Here is a 12500-nt window from a genome sequence, read left to right as displayed (position 1 = left end):
GGAAGCACAAAGCTAGCATTTGCCCACTTGTGAACAGAATACTTTAAGTCAGGGGTTTTTTTTTGCAAAGAACATAATGACTTCTACAATTAGCAACTTGATTTAAAATATTTACTGTTCATGATCATTTTCTGATTCAGTATAAGCCTGTGATTTATCAATGTGAGGCACCACTACTGACTGGAAGTGTCTCTTTAACTTAAAAGTCCTATGAAATTATTTGGGCCACTTGAGTGACTTGTCTAGGGTCATACAGTTGATATCTGTGAATTTTGCTCTTCCTAACTCCAAAGCTTGTTTCCTAGCTTCTACTCCAGTCATGTCTCCATAATTTTCCCTTCTTACTAAGCATATTTCTTTAGGGAAAGTATTCTCTATAGCAAAAGGGCAATCTGTCGCAGGCAAGAAATTGTCACCAGAAACAATGAGAGACTTCCTTAATATATCTTTTTTCCATTTGTACATACTTTTACAACACAGCTGGAATGTAGCTTCTGCTACACGACCAGGAGGGCAATATTAGGATAACATAATTCCCCAACTTTCAGACAGTGTCATAATGCTTAAAATATTGGTTTAGGGAAGTCCTACTGGGTTCACTTGATGCTCATGAGGTTTTTCTTTGTAAGGATTGTCCCAAGTGGCAATTTAAAGCCTATTAGTTCATCTCAAAGACTCTTTTAAGAAGAGTAATTGGCATCAGTAACACTTACCTATGTGTGTGATATAGAGACTGGGTAGCTATAATAAATTAAGAATCAGGATAGAGTTATTTTAAACAATGAAGTGAGTGGGATTTATGAGACAAAGACTGTTCCTAATGAGAAAAATCTCCTCCATAAAATGAGGATGGAAAGTGTGATCAGAGAGAGTTCATCATGAAATCAAATTATATACCAGTCACTGTAAAGAATTAAATGCTGCCCGCAAACTGCAACCAAATCCTAGGCTCTACAGAATGCTTAACTTTTCATCAATATCACAGAATACCTGGATTCAAGTCCTTTATAAGCACTGAATCTCTCAAAAGTCAAGATCCTTTTCAAATAAGAAAAATTCACAATATACCTGGGAATTATGTGAACTTCTCAGGAGGGCTGAAAAGAAAAGAGGGTATGGCAAGGAATTCACCACTCGACAGAAAAATGGTTCCAGAGTGACGTTGGCATGGCAAGCACATAACCCAACAGGAGAGGGAGACGTGAAAAAAATGAAACCCCCAGTACGGAAACAATGACAACAACAAAGATTATCTCATAACCTGTTTTGTCAGAGCTGGTATTGATGGCATTGGTAGTGATGGAGGTGAAGGTAGTCTTTGCGCTGTCCTTGGCAGGTACAGATTTCTGTTTATTTTTCATGGCTTCCAGTGCTTTGAGCTTCTTGGCATGTTTAGTGCCTTTGTAGTGGGCCGCAGCCTGGCTCTACAAAGGAGAACAAAATGAACCATGCAATCAGGCTCATTTCTAAACTGGCATTCTCTGTATTAGTACAAATACAGATGACCTTTCAATAATGGGTACCATCAATGCTCTTCCTGACAATGACCAACTGGCTTGTTCTCTTCAGAATGATGCCTACAAAGGAATAGAACTGGGTTCTAAAAACCCCAGGGCAGAAAGGATGTAACACATCACTGAACATTGTAATGGGGATGTAAAGAACATCATATTGGAAAAATGGAATGTTGCCTCCATTCAACCACTTAGCTTGCCTTCCTAAGATTTAAATGAGGAGACTAAAGAATTGTTCATTTGGCCTCTTTACTCAGAAGATATAGAGCTGATGCAATCATTGATATATTATTACCAGAGGAGATGCTAAAAGTATTTACATGAAGAGGAGTCCATAGTGAACAAGGAAAGGGAACACTCCACAGACAGTCAAGTATGCGAGCTGAATAGAAAATATGGCGCCTACCTTCTAATATAGGGGAAAGTTGATCCATTTTCTGCTTAAATTTTCCTGCTCCCCCCTAAAGAAACCAGTGGAATTCAAGACTAAAGGACAGTCCTTCAAAATCATAAACCTTGGAGACCCTGACTTATTGTCAAGGGCTACTGTTGTATTCTGATTTACAAATGAAACTCCTGGTGGCTATATCTTTTACCTGTGCCTCTGCAGAGAGCTTTCCCTTCTCAAGATTTTTTCACCAATTCTATATCCTTTTTATTTTTAATCAGTACCTGAAATACATTAAGAAGGCCTTTTAAAAGACAAATCCTTCTTTAATCCTATTTTTCTCCCATTATTTCAAGAAGATTAAGAACACAGAGCCTGGGAGTATGGGCTGGAGAGATGGGCTACACTAATGACAGTTTGGGTTCCTTCCAATTTTGAAATTCTGAAATATCTGAAAGTTCTTAAACCTTGAGATTTTATAGAACAATATCCAGTTAAGAAATACCTCCCCGAGGTGGGGAGGGGGGGACATCCATGACATTCCATAAAGTATCACTCTTTTTATTGAAGATCTAAACATGTTTTAAAATTTAAATATTATGCTTCTTCATCTCTCCATGACTTCCTCTTTCTCCACTCTCCCTTCTTTCTTCCTTTAAGGCCAAGAGAAAAAACAACCTTAAGCAAAGATTGGAAAAGAAATGATGGGGATAATTGAGCTAAGATGACTTAACAGACCACAAAACCCTATTGATCATGTTAAAAGTCACTATGCTCTACCATCATGAAGTCTCATTTATCACTGAGAATTCATGAAAGATAAACATTTATCAGTGTCCCCATGGTCTTGGACAGAGTAGGAGTTTGCTATTGAATTGAACTGAGCTAGCAGGGAAAATTAGCAATTCTTTTGTTAAGAACTGTGATCCAGCTTTAGCCAGTGGGTTTTTGAAACAATCTCTGAGCTAATAAACATTCAGAAATCAACCTTTTATCTAGCTATTGGAAAAGTGCATTTATTAATTTTAAAATAAGTATTCTACTACTTAAGATGCATCATTCTGACTGGTCAAAACATATGGTTCTAAAATACAAGGACCAGGTACCCTTATTGAAAGAACACTGGACAGTGAAGTTATTTATTAGAAACAACTAAAACAGCACAGTCATGCATCATTTACACATTTTCAAGGACATGTAACATTGATTGAGACATACTATAAGCCAAAAATATGAGGTTAAGAGATGCTAAAGTTAATCAAATAAACAATGTCATATTAGCATGATCATGCAATATAGAGTATTTCCATTTGATATAAAATGTTGTATTTGTCACTCCCATCAAGTGATAAACTCTTAAGTTGTTGGGGTTTTTTTGAGATCAGGTGTCCCTCTTTTACTAAGTCTAAAAGTAGACCTTTCCCATACCTGGCTCCCTCACCTGTTTTCTCTCTGAGATCAGCTTCTGTTTATACTGCAATATACCTTATAGTCTTGTCTTCCCCATAATAATGTAAGCTCCTTGAGGGCAGACACTATGCTATTATGTTTGTTTTCCCAGCACTTAACTGATATGATCTGTTTCCACCCTCAGCTAGTTTTCCCTTCCTTAGCCTGACTGGTGCCCCCAACTCCTTGGAACTCACCATATTTGTCTAGATATAGCTAGATATAGCTCAGATGCCTGGGTAGTTTTAGCCCTACCAGAGCTCAGAACTCCCAAACTCAAGCAATCCGCTAAGTTCATTCCCTGTAGTAGTAAGGATAATAAGCATATGCCACCCTGCCCCAATAGCAAAGCTTTGTGAGGGCAATTACAGATGTTCAATTGAATTATTTAATAGTCAGCAGTGCCATATGAGGCAGTAACCTACATTTCTATCTATAAAAATCCAATTGCTTCCCTCTCCACTCTTTCCCAGTTCCCAGTTTAATTCTTTAGTATTCTAAGATAGGGGAAAAGGATTAGGGTTGGATACCAATAGGCAATTTAATCTCTATGGGAAGTTTCTTGGGTTTGAATCTGGTTGGCTCATTTAAATTAGTATGTTATAACATGTACAAATGAGAAAGATATAATATGAATTTACATGTGAAATGGAAGCTACAATAAGATATCTACTAGTATTTTCAAGAGGCAGGCATGTGGCACTCTAGAGAGCACTAGATCAAATCTAGCTTTCAGACACTTACTAGTTATATGGTCCTGGGCAAGTCACTTAAACCTATTTGTCTCAGTCTCATCATCTGTAAAATAGCTGGAGAAGGACATAGAAAACCACTCCAGTATTTTTTGCCAAGAAAATCCCAAATTAAATCACAAAGAGTCAGGACTGAAAATGACTGAAAGTACCTTCCTAGGCCTTAAGTTTGCAAAGCTATCCTTTAAATTGTCAAACCTACAACTCCTGAAAAACAGGCATTTTTTTTTTCTTTCAAAATCATCTTAAGAATAAGGTATGCATTTGTCTCTAGTTGATTTAGGGATAAGACTCCAGAAAAAATGCAAGCTAAAAGTTTACACCCAATCATATTGCCTTCCAGTTAATAAGTGAACAAGAAATAACAATACAGGAAGGAAACACAAGGAAGCCAAGTGAAATGGAGCAATTAATCTATTCCAACATGATGCCAGTTAGTAAGTCCTCACCTTCCTGAGCTGTGAACTCAAAAACCAAACTGGAGAACAAGAACAAGAAAATGAATTTCATTCCAAAAGAAATTGTTCAATGGAAAATGTCAATGTGGACTCAATCAGGGAACTAATATGATAAAGAATACGTGGACAATATTAAAGAAAATGCTTAGCAATGATCCACTGAATCTGGTAAACAGAGGCAAATCACCCAGCCTACTTATGTTTTGGTTGGATATTTCAAGAATAGGGAGCTACAATTTCCAGCGACAGCACTCTCTCCATCAACTGACAGAGAATGCCTTCCTCTTTACCCTTTAGTGTATTTCTATACACTTTGGACACCTCAAAATCAGCATGTGATAGTTCACCTTCTGGCATTGAGTCTGCTGATATAATTTTTCTAATATTTGTAGGGAATGCTTTTAGTTTGCCCCATGGCAAAGAAAACTTCCTGCAAGAGATCTTTCCTATAAACCCTTCTCCTATCTGTCTTCTTTCTGAGATTAGCTTCTTTTTTACCTTCTTTTTATCCCATATCTACACAGTTGTTTGTCTGTTTTCTTCTCCTTTCAAAGGGAAGCTCCATGAGGGTAAGTGTCACGTAATAATCTTTGTTTCTTCAACACTCTGTATGATTCCTAACTTGTGATAAGCATTTAATAAATGCTTTTTACTGATTTTCATACTATAATCTGGCCTTGTTATTGAAAACTGGAACTATTTCTCCTGAGGAATTGAGTTGGAACATTAGCAGAATATGGACTGCCATACCAATGATGTTACTATTAGGGTCAAATGAGGTTTTGTTCCAGAGTTTCAATATGAAAGCAGCATACTTCTTCCTTTGGGAGAGAGTTTCCTTCTCTATAATACCTTCCTCCCCCCTGCCTCATCTCTTGACACACCATAGACCATGCCTCCACACAGCACCCCTGGCACCCTGATGATTCTTCTTCCTAGGCTTCACCTCATATAACTGAATCACCCTTCAGTCCCATAGTCAGAACATCCTCTGTGCTGTAGCCAGCTTCTCTCTACTTTCCTTACTATTTCCCCCCTGCGGTAAAATATCTAGTTACTTCTCTATCCTCCACCAATTATTATTTACTTTTTTTTTGTGGCTTCTATCATCCAAATAGTTGCCTCAGTTATCTGGTTAACGTGGTTTAGAAAGACACAGATCAGGCTTCAATGATTCTCATAGAATTTTACGTGATAAAGATTCTGATGGACTCACTGTAGCGTTTCAGGAAAAGGAGAGATCAAGAAATATCATCTCAGCCCTCTCAGGGTCATCTGAACAAGCTGTAGTGAATTAGGCTGACTAAAGCTTTCAGTTATATCTGATCCTGCTGTGGCCATAAAAGACAAAGTCTCAGCCTAAGTGTGGCTCTTACTGTGAGGTTCCAAAACCAGAAACTCTAGAGAAGTAACTCTTCCCTGAACTAAACAGCCAGCCTCTACTTTTTGGGGAGGAAGGAGTCAAAGTGTAATGTGGCATGACCCACCCTCCCAAGGATTCTTTTCCTGTGGTTTATTAGCCAGGTTTCATGTCAAAGCCTTCCTAGAAAACTGGGATCCATTGCATTTTCAAAATAAAACATGGATGTGTGCGCATGCAAAAAGAAAAATATAAATATATATCTACATGGAAAGATATGGCTGTGTGTATATTTGAAGGAAAATAAAAGACAGAAAAGATATTCTCTGATCCACTAGACCAAAATGTTGGGCTTCCTGTTCCGAAAAACTAAGATATAAGAAGACAGTTGTAGCAATTGCATTATCATTATTAGAATAGGATAAAGAATTTAATTGTTTCCAGCAGAAAAGACAGAGTAAGTCAGTGAAAAAGAAGTCACTGTCACTGGTCTTGAAATTTCAAATGAAAATATAAAGTAGAACAATTTTCAGCTGCAAATGTAAGGGACTACATTGCATTTTCTCATGCATCCTGGAAATATAAGGAAGTCTTCTATAATATGACTGTAGTTAAAATGAATAAAAATATAATCTCATATTTTGGAAATAATTTTAGTTCAACCAAATTAAAACTCAGACTGTGTGCATATCACTTCTGAGCCAGCTTATTTATTATTGTCTTTCAAGTCAAGAGTTACTTTCTGAAATCACTAATGTTTGGGGGACCAATAGGATATTTACGCTAGGGTCATCACAATATCCCAGTTTTGTTTGACTCTGTATGTGATATTGTGAGGTTCTTTCTTTTTCAAATGGACCTGCTAGATACTCATAATATTTCTGATGTTAATTCCATTTTGTGTAATATAATGTGAATTCCAAATGGAAGAAATAGTGGTAAAGTGTGATCTCATACAGCCTGACCCATTGGAAGAGAAAACAAAACAGTATAAAAACAAAAATAAAAGGGCAATGATTGAAGGTGGATATAAAATAACTTGTTTTTCTTTTTATAAATTTTATTTAATTACTAAATAATTACTATACATATACTTTTAAATCATTACATATAATTATGAAGAATACATGATTGCAGATAGATATATAAAGAAGATATCCTTCAACAAAGAAGTTTGATCTGGGCTATTGTCACTAAAACCAATTTATAGTATTTAAAATGTAAGAATTATATTGATATGTGTTTATACTTATAAATATGTTATATTAACCAATTACATTTTATATGTATAGCTCACATATGAATTATATTCATTAAAATATAAGAATCTCACAAAATATAAGAATTACCTCTCTTAATGTAAGTTGGTATTCATTGGTATTCTTTGGGAGATTCTGGGGAGGAAATGAAACCGAAGAAACATGATACTATATTCAGGAAACCTCAACTAGTTTTAAAAAACAGATTTGCTACACATTGTGTTCTAAGAAATGCTGAAAATGTCTATAGAAATGTATATAACAATTACCTCTATTTCATCCCCATTTTATACAAAGTTTGTATTGTGTATAGGATACCTATTACCATTTTCCTCCTATTGTTTGTTTTATTTTTGAAAAGGCTTCATGTTCTCGTTATATAACAGATTAGAGGATCTTCATTCACAAATACATTTTTGTACTCAAAATATGCAGGGGTTTAGGTTCATAAATCACTGTAAAACTAAATTTGAAATTATAGTTTCTGGGGTCACTGATATCTTAAGAAATTTATAGTTGCAACCCTATACAAATTTATCAGTTTCCCTTAGGAACAATTAAAAGTATTTTAATTCTATGAACTCATTTACAGAAAAAATATTAATTTCCTTGTACAAGAAAATGTAAATCATTCCTCATCATTACAGATACATATTTTGATGCTTCTTGCCACCTTGTTTTTTAATTAAAGATTCACTTCATCAGACTATTTTTTTCTGTTAGCCTGCTATCGTATTCCATTGCCTATGAAAGAGATGCAATGAACTCTGGTATGTAAGGGGAAAAGAATGAAAACAAAAACAAAAACTAATATTTCAACCTATCTAAAATTTACTAGAGCTGAAGGGCATCTAATCCATTAACTATAGCTGTAAAAAACTACTACCTAGGTGAATGGTTTTCATCATATTTATTTAAAATGGGGCTCCTCTTTAAAGCTTAAAAAGGGGAGCCTTATGTGACAGACAAATTAAGTTAATTTGTAGTTCTATTCTGATAAGCAAAGTGCTATTTTTTTTCTTTTTATTCCCCCCCCCCAATTGATAAAAGAAATTAAAACATTCAGGGAATTATAGTTATAAGTAACTTGCCTCCAGTGGTAAAAGCTTTAACATTTTAAGCCCATGAACTTGTGTTGAGGAAGGGGAAATAACCATGAATTGGATAAGTTAATTACCCTTTTCACATTTTGCATCCTGCAAATAACACAACCCATGCAGCCAACTTAATAACCTGTTTCAACTTGGGAAGCCAGCATGTAATTAGATGACCCAAGAGTGATGAAAACTGGAAACTCTCACCAATTTCAACTATATCTCATGGCAAGCAACATTCAATTAAGACTGATCTTTCCAAGACCAATGATGGGTGATTCATTGTGGATACTTTTTTATTTGACTCAGGACATTAAATACATATACTCAAGACAAAAATCCACCTCTTATCGACTAATGAGCATTTATTAAGAGTGAGCAATGAAATATAAAAATGGTTTTAAATAAATACAAATGTAACAAATTTAAAAAAGGATGCAGCCCATGGTTTCTGCCAAGTAAGAAGAGAATCTAAATCTTTCTCATAAAATAGGTATCCTCAAAATTTAACTTTGCAAAGTTCCAAGATTCTTTCCTACTTAACATTGTCAAGACTGGATACACAAAAGCATGGGTACTCACCTGCCCAAAGCATCATCACCTGTACCTTCCAGAATGCCCAGTCATGAAACACTAAATACTCTGAGGTGTCTACTGTACACTGACAAAGTAAGGAAATTTGAGTGGATGAGAAGAGCTAATTGGAGTGTTTTCACCTGGTCCTGGTTGCCAAGACAACCAGGGGTGTTTGAGTACTTTCTCAACAGCTGTCTCATTGAGTACCAGAGTGGGTAACTCTGACTGGGTCATAAATACATGAAAAGAAAAAGAAAGAAAAAAATAGAAAGTAGGTTTTGGAAGAGCGTAACAGAGAGCTAATCTAACAAAAAGAAGGAAATGGTTAAAAATTGATTCAATAGGTCTGTGGATAGTTTATCAGAAGGAAAAGTGAAGTTGTTTCTAACTCCAGAAATCCTATTAAACAAGGGTTCGAAACTAGCCTTGGCTGAGCTAGGGTATATGGATACAAGGACAAAAATGAAACAATATCTGTCCTCAGTGAAGTTACATTCTACTACTATACACATGATATAGAATATTTGATGTCTCATTATTCACTGTTTGATTCTCAAGAAAAAAAATGGTAGACTTAAGAGATTGTATGATTATAGGAAAGTCATTTACTATCTTGGGTTCTTGATTTCCTCTTTGATGAAATGGACTAGTAATACTCATCTCCCCATTCAAGCCCGTAGTAAGCAACAGAACATAAACCTCTTAAGAACAGGGAGTAGTGCATTTTTATTGTTGTGTTCTGACTATTTATACTATGTCTGGCATATGACAGGTGTTTAATGAATGCTTGTTGATTGAATTGTAGTGAAAACCTAAACATTACTTCCATAGAAATGTTTTCATACATTGAAGATTAACTTCCTTCGTTGAAAAAATTTTCTCTATAACATTTATATTAGTACATATAATACTGTCTATGTTCACCTATGAAATCAGAATGTGAGTTGAGCTCAATGCCGTCCTATGGCATTTCTCCTCATCTGTCAAAAGTATTTCATGGAATTTTTTATGAATCTTAAAGCATCTGACACAAACACAAACCATTATTTTGGGGCTATGATGAAGCTTATTATAAAAAGCAAATGGTCCTATTGACAGAAAGGAATAATATGGAGATAATTTTTTGAATTTTAATGAATAAATAGTATGTCCTTTTGAAAGGAGGAAAATAATGAATAATTCTGGTGATAAAACTGCGTTTTAGAATTTGTTATTTTTTAAAATGCCAATTTATAAATATTGAAGAGCTCTACTAGCCACATATGTAAGGAATTGGCTTAATGAAACATTTAATTCTCTTAGGCCATAAGTATAGCACAAACAATAAACTACTGCTTTAAGTTATAGTTCTAAAAGGTAATTTTTAATGATCCAGGCACAATGAAATTTCTTTTCCAACTATTAGCATATGGATTGGGTTGTAGCCATTAAGATCAACAAATGGACTGGAGATGAGAACTTATGCAAAATGTTGGCCAAGACAGAATGACAAAAAGGAAAACATCATTTAATAAAATAAAACAGGAACAACAAAAGCTGTTTCAATTCCTCCATATTGAGAAGTATGGTATTTATGACAAAATAGAGTGTGAATTTGTTGATGACGAGAAAGCCAAAAGATTTTTTTACTCACTCTAAAAATTATTTGAAACCTTTTTTTATGGAGAAAAATAAATAATTATTCTTAGCCTTTACTATCACATTTTTTTGTGTGATTCAGTCATTTTTCAGTGGTGTCTGATTTCATGATCCCATTTGAAGTTTCTTGGTAAATATTCGAGTAGTTTGCTATTTCTTTCTTTAGCTCATTTTATGGATAAGGAAACTGTGGAAAATAGGATAAAGTGACTTTCCTAGGGTCACACAGCTAGTAAGTATCTGAAATAAAATTTGAACTCAGAAAGATGAGTTTTCCTGACTCCAAACATGGAAGGCATTATGTATACTTCACTACCTTGCTGCTTGTACATTACATTAGGCAACACTGATTGTTCTTGCATTAAAAAAGACATCTGAAAATGACTGTAACACCATATCCATCAAATTAACTCGGAGTCATATATGATAGGAAAGTCCACATCTAAAAAAAGAGAGAAAGTTCTTGTAAACACTGAAATATTTATAATAACACTTTTTACAGTAACAAAGAATTGGAACAAGTAGATGCCCATCGATTAAAGAATATTTGCACCAGTCATGATACATGAAGTAAATGGAATATTGTGGCAAAGAATGAATATGAGAATCAACATAGAATCAGGGACATAACTGTAAATGAATTCAGAACGATCTGGGTTCAAATCCGAACTCAAAAATTTAGCAATGGTGTGACTGATTCTGTGACTCAGTTTCCTTATTTTAAAAATGTAGTATGTGTGCAAATAGATGGCCCTCTCCCAGTTTTACGTATGTAATCCGTTTTTTGGAGGGGGGAATACAGAAAAGTATAGCATGACATATGAACTGAGGTAAAGTGAAGTAATCACAACCAGAAGAACAAATACTCATGACAATAACATCACAAACAGAAAGAACAAGAATATAACTGAAAGTGAATGTTGTGAATTATATTTGTCAAGTTTGACCTCAAAGAAGATATTTAATAAGCTACTTTCTTTCTTACTTCTTTGCAAAGATGAAGAGACAAAGGATGTAAAAGACTCCACATTATTTTAGATGTATATATTCCTTAATTTTGTGTAACTTTTTGCCCCCTTTTTTGTGATAAGAATGGTTTTCTACATGGGTGAAGGGAAAGTAAGATACACCAGTGATGGGCAAATTACAGCCCATGGGCCAGATGTGGGGGGAAGGGGGGCCTGAAATGTTCTATCCAACCCTGTAAGATTATTCCTAATCTGACGAATACAAGGAGTAGGATACAATACAATGGAACTTCGAAAGAATTGCCTTAGAAACAGACTGACAGATGAGCATTTCCTTTCCTTTGGCCCCCTCTTTAAAAAGTTTGCCCATCACTGCATGAGGTAGTGTAAGTGATATAAAAACAAAAGGAAAAGCTTTAAAAAAGAAAAACCATATACAATAAAAACTAATTATTTGTTCCTTTTAATGAGCAAAAATGAAATTACCTCTGGTCAACTTCATGGCAGAAAAACTCAAATCCAAGGGTTTATTTAATGCTTGTTGCAATACCTTTCATGATCGTCCATCATGCTCCATAGTGTTCAGCAAATGAAGGACAATGATGCCCATCATTCAACAAACATGTAAGTTCAAATTTTTTGTCAGCCACTATGCTATTCTAAGTGCTAGGGATATAAAGAAAAGACAAGGAATGGAAGGGAAAGGAAAGGACCAAAAAGACAATGTCTTCTCTTTGGGAGTACATATTCTAAAGAGGAAGACAAAATATAAATATCTGGGTCCAGAGAAAATATATGAAGGGAATTTTAAAAGGAAGAGACATTAGCAAAAAGATGGTGGTCTTGGAATTGAATTTTGAAGGAATCCAAGGAAACCAAGGGGCAGAAGTAATAAACAGAGAATCAAATGATGAGGGCCATATTGTTGTTTCCCCTTCTTTTTTTAACGATTTTTTAAAACCCTAATATCTTTTATATATATATATATATATATATATATATATATATATATATATATATATATATATATATATATATCCTTCT

General features: G+C 34.8%; 1 protein-coding gene across 1 annotated transcript in view; it reads right to left on the bottom strand.

Annotated features, from left to right (window-relative positions):
• The window catches only part of ZNF385D (zinc finger protein 385D), a 356739-nt gene that overhangs the window by 102757 nt on the left and 241482 nt on the right, over positions 1-12500 (bottom strand). The window contains exon 4 of the mRNA XM_044679406.1: positions 1262-1424. Within this exon, the coding sequence (XP_044535341.1) occupies positions 1262-1424 (163 nt within the window). The remainder of the gene's footprint in view (positions 1-1261; positions 1425-12500) is intronic.

The sequence above is a fragment of the Gracilinanus agilis genome, chromosome 5 (assembly GCF_016433145.1).
Source record: "Gracilinanus agilis isolate LMUSP501 chromosome 5, AgileGrace, whole genome shotgun sequence".
NCBI classification, from domain to species: Eukaryota; Metazoa; Chordata; class Mammalia; order Didelphimorphia; family Didelphidae; genus Gracilinanus; species Gracilinanus agilis.
This window is presented reverse-complemented; position numbering and strand designations above follow the sequence as displayed.